General features: G+C 35.2%; 1 protein-coding gene across 1 annotated transcript in view; it reads left to right on the forward strand.

Annotated features, from left to right (window-relative positions):
• The first annotated feature begins 89 nt into the window (after nt 1-89).
• Nucleotides 90-1,789, forward strand: part of DDHD2 (DDHD domain containing 2) — a 33,767-nt gene continuing 32,067 nt past the window's right edge. The window contains 2 exon segments of the mRNA XM_004383402.2: nt 90-738; nt 1,468-1,666. Of these exon segments, the coding sequence (XP_004383459.1) occupies nt 519-738; nt 1,468-1,666 (419 nt within the window). The 5' untranslated portion in view covers nt 90-518.

Below are 1,789 nucleotides of genomic sequence, written 5' to 3' on the forward strand. Positions count from 1 at the left end.
GAACTTGGTTCTTAAATGAAAAGTTGTATTTTCAGTATTTTAAGATTCTAGTAGTCATGTAAATGTGTAATGATGGACGTACGGAGCCTAAAACCTAGGTATTGTTAGGACATGGCACCCTGGCTTGGTTGGAGTAAATTTTCTAGCTTTGGCACTAGGTGTAGATTGGACATTGGGAGAAAATGTTGTGTTGCAACCAAGTTTTGACCATATATTACTTGTGATTCTGGGTTTGTTCTGTAACATTGACTAAAACTGTGTAGTTTTCTGAGAGAATTGAGAGCTCAGTGCAAAGTAGTTGATCTGGCTAGAAGAAGTATTTTAAATCGCCTCAAAAATCCGGCTGTTAATTTATGTTATATTTTATTTTAAATTATGTAGCCCCTTAGGTTGTTTTTTTTGTTTACAGAAATTACTCCCCTTAAAATGATTAGTGTGTATGTCAACAATTACACATTTAATAGAAGGAAAATCATTTTCCTGATAGTTTTCTTTTAACTTGTCTTTTAGAGAGAGAGATGTCATCAGTGGAATCACACCAGGAACAATTGTCCCAGTCAGATCCATCTCCATCACCAAACTCATGCAGTTCCTTTGAGCTAATAGACATGGATGCTGCCAGTTTGTATGAACCCGTTTCTCCTCATTGGTTTTACTGTAAGATCATAGATTCTAAGGAGACATGGATTCCTTTCAACTCTGAGGATTCACAACAGCTGGAAGAGGCATATGGCTCTGGTAGGATGGAGATGGTGACTTGTAATAGACAAAGACTGTCATCTCTCTTAAACTATAACGTAATCACCTTGTAGTGAATGCTATTAAAAATAAATTTTAGATTTTTCCAGTTAAGTAATCTCCTATAACATGTTTATATAGAAGTTTTGCATTAGCTTTATATTTTGAAAACAGTACCTTTTGTAATTTCTGCATATCTATCCAGTAATATTTCTTATGTTCTAGCTTATGTTTCAGCTCTGGTTTTTATTTAGAAAGAGTATGTGTGTATGGTGGGGTAGGGTGGGGTGCGGAGTGTCGGATCACAGAAGTATGAATTCTCTAATTTGTCGATTGTTTCTTTTATGAAACAGAATGGTGCTGGTTACTGCTATAGCATCATGATGGTCATTAATTTACCTTTTAGTCCCTCAAGCAAAAATTTCAGAGAGGTCTTCTTATAGTTTTTTTTTTTTTTTTAAGAGACGCAACTATTTCTCCTCAGAAGAAGAACAAAGCAATGCTTTGGTGGTGTGTTTAATGTTTCATTAAAACCAAGAATGGTTTTGACAGTTGTAGAGTGGTTAGTGAAAAACTGTCAGTTAAATTCCATTTTATGTAATGTTAGGCAAAAAAGAAACTTGTTCATTCATGTGTTTTATAACATTGTATAGAGTCTAACTCAGAATTGCATTTTGTGGGATTTATTTTTAAATATGTACTTTTTTCCCCCTTCCCAATTTTTGATAGGAAAAGATTGTAATGGGAGAGTTGTCCCCACTGATGGGGGCAGGTATGATGTTCATCTGGGGGAGAGGATGCGGTATGCTGTATACTGGGATGAGCTAGCATCAGAAGTAAGACGGTGTACCTGGTTTTATAAGGGAGACAAAGACAATAAATACGTGCCCTACTCGGAGAGCTTTAGCCAAGTGTTAGAGGTAATGCTGTTACATTACAGTGTAAAACCTGTCTTTCGACTCTTTTTTTCCTCATTATTTTCTTCCTTTTTTTCTTATTTAATAATCTTTTCTTCCACTTGTGGCTTATTTTGTGAAATTTCCAGAAATAA

Source organism: Trichechus manatus, unplaced genomic scaffold (assembly GCF_000243295.1).
Source record: "Trichechus manatus latirostris isolate Lorelei unplaced genomic scaffold, TriManLat1.0 scaffold00109, whole genome shotgun sequence".
Taxonomy (NCBI): Eukaryota; Metazoa; Chordata; class Mammalia; order Sirenia; family Trichechidae; genus Trichechus; species Trichechus manatus.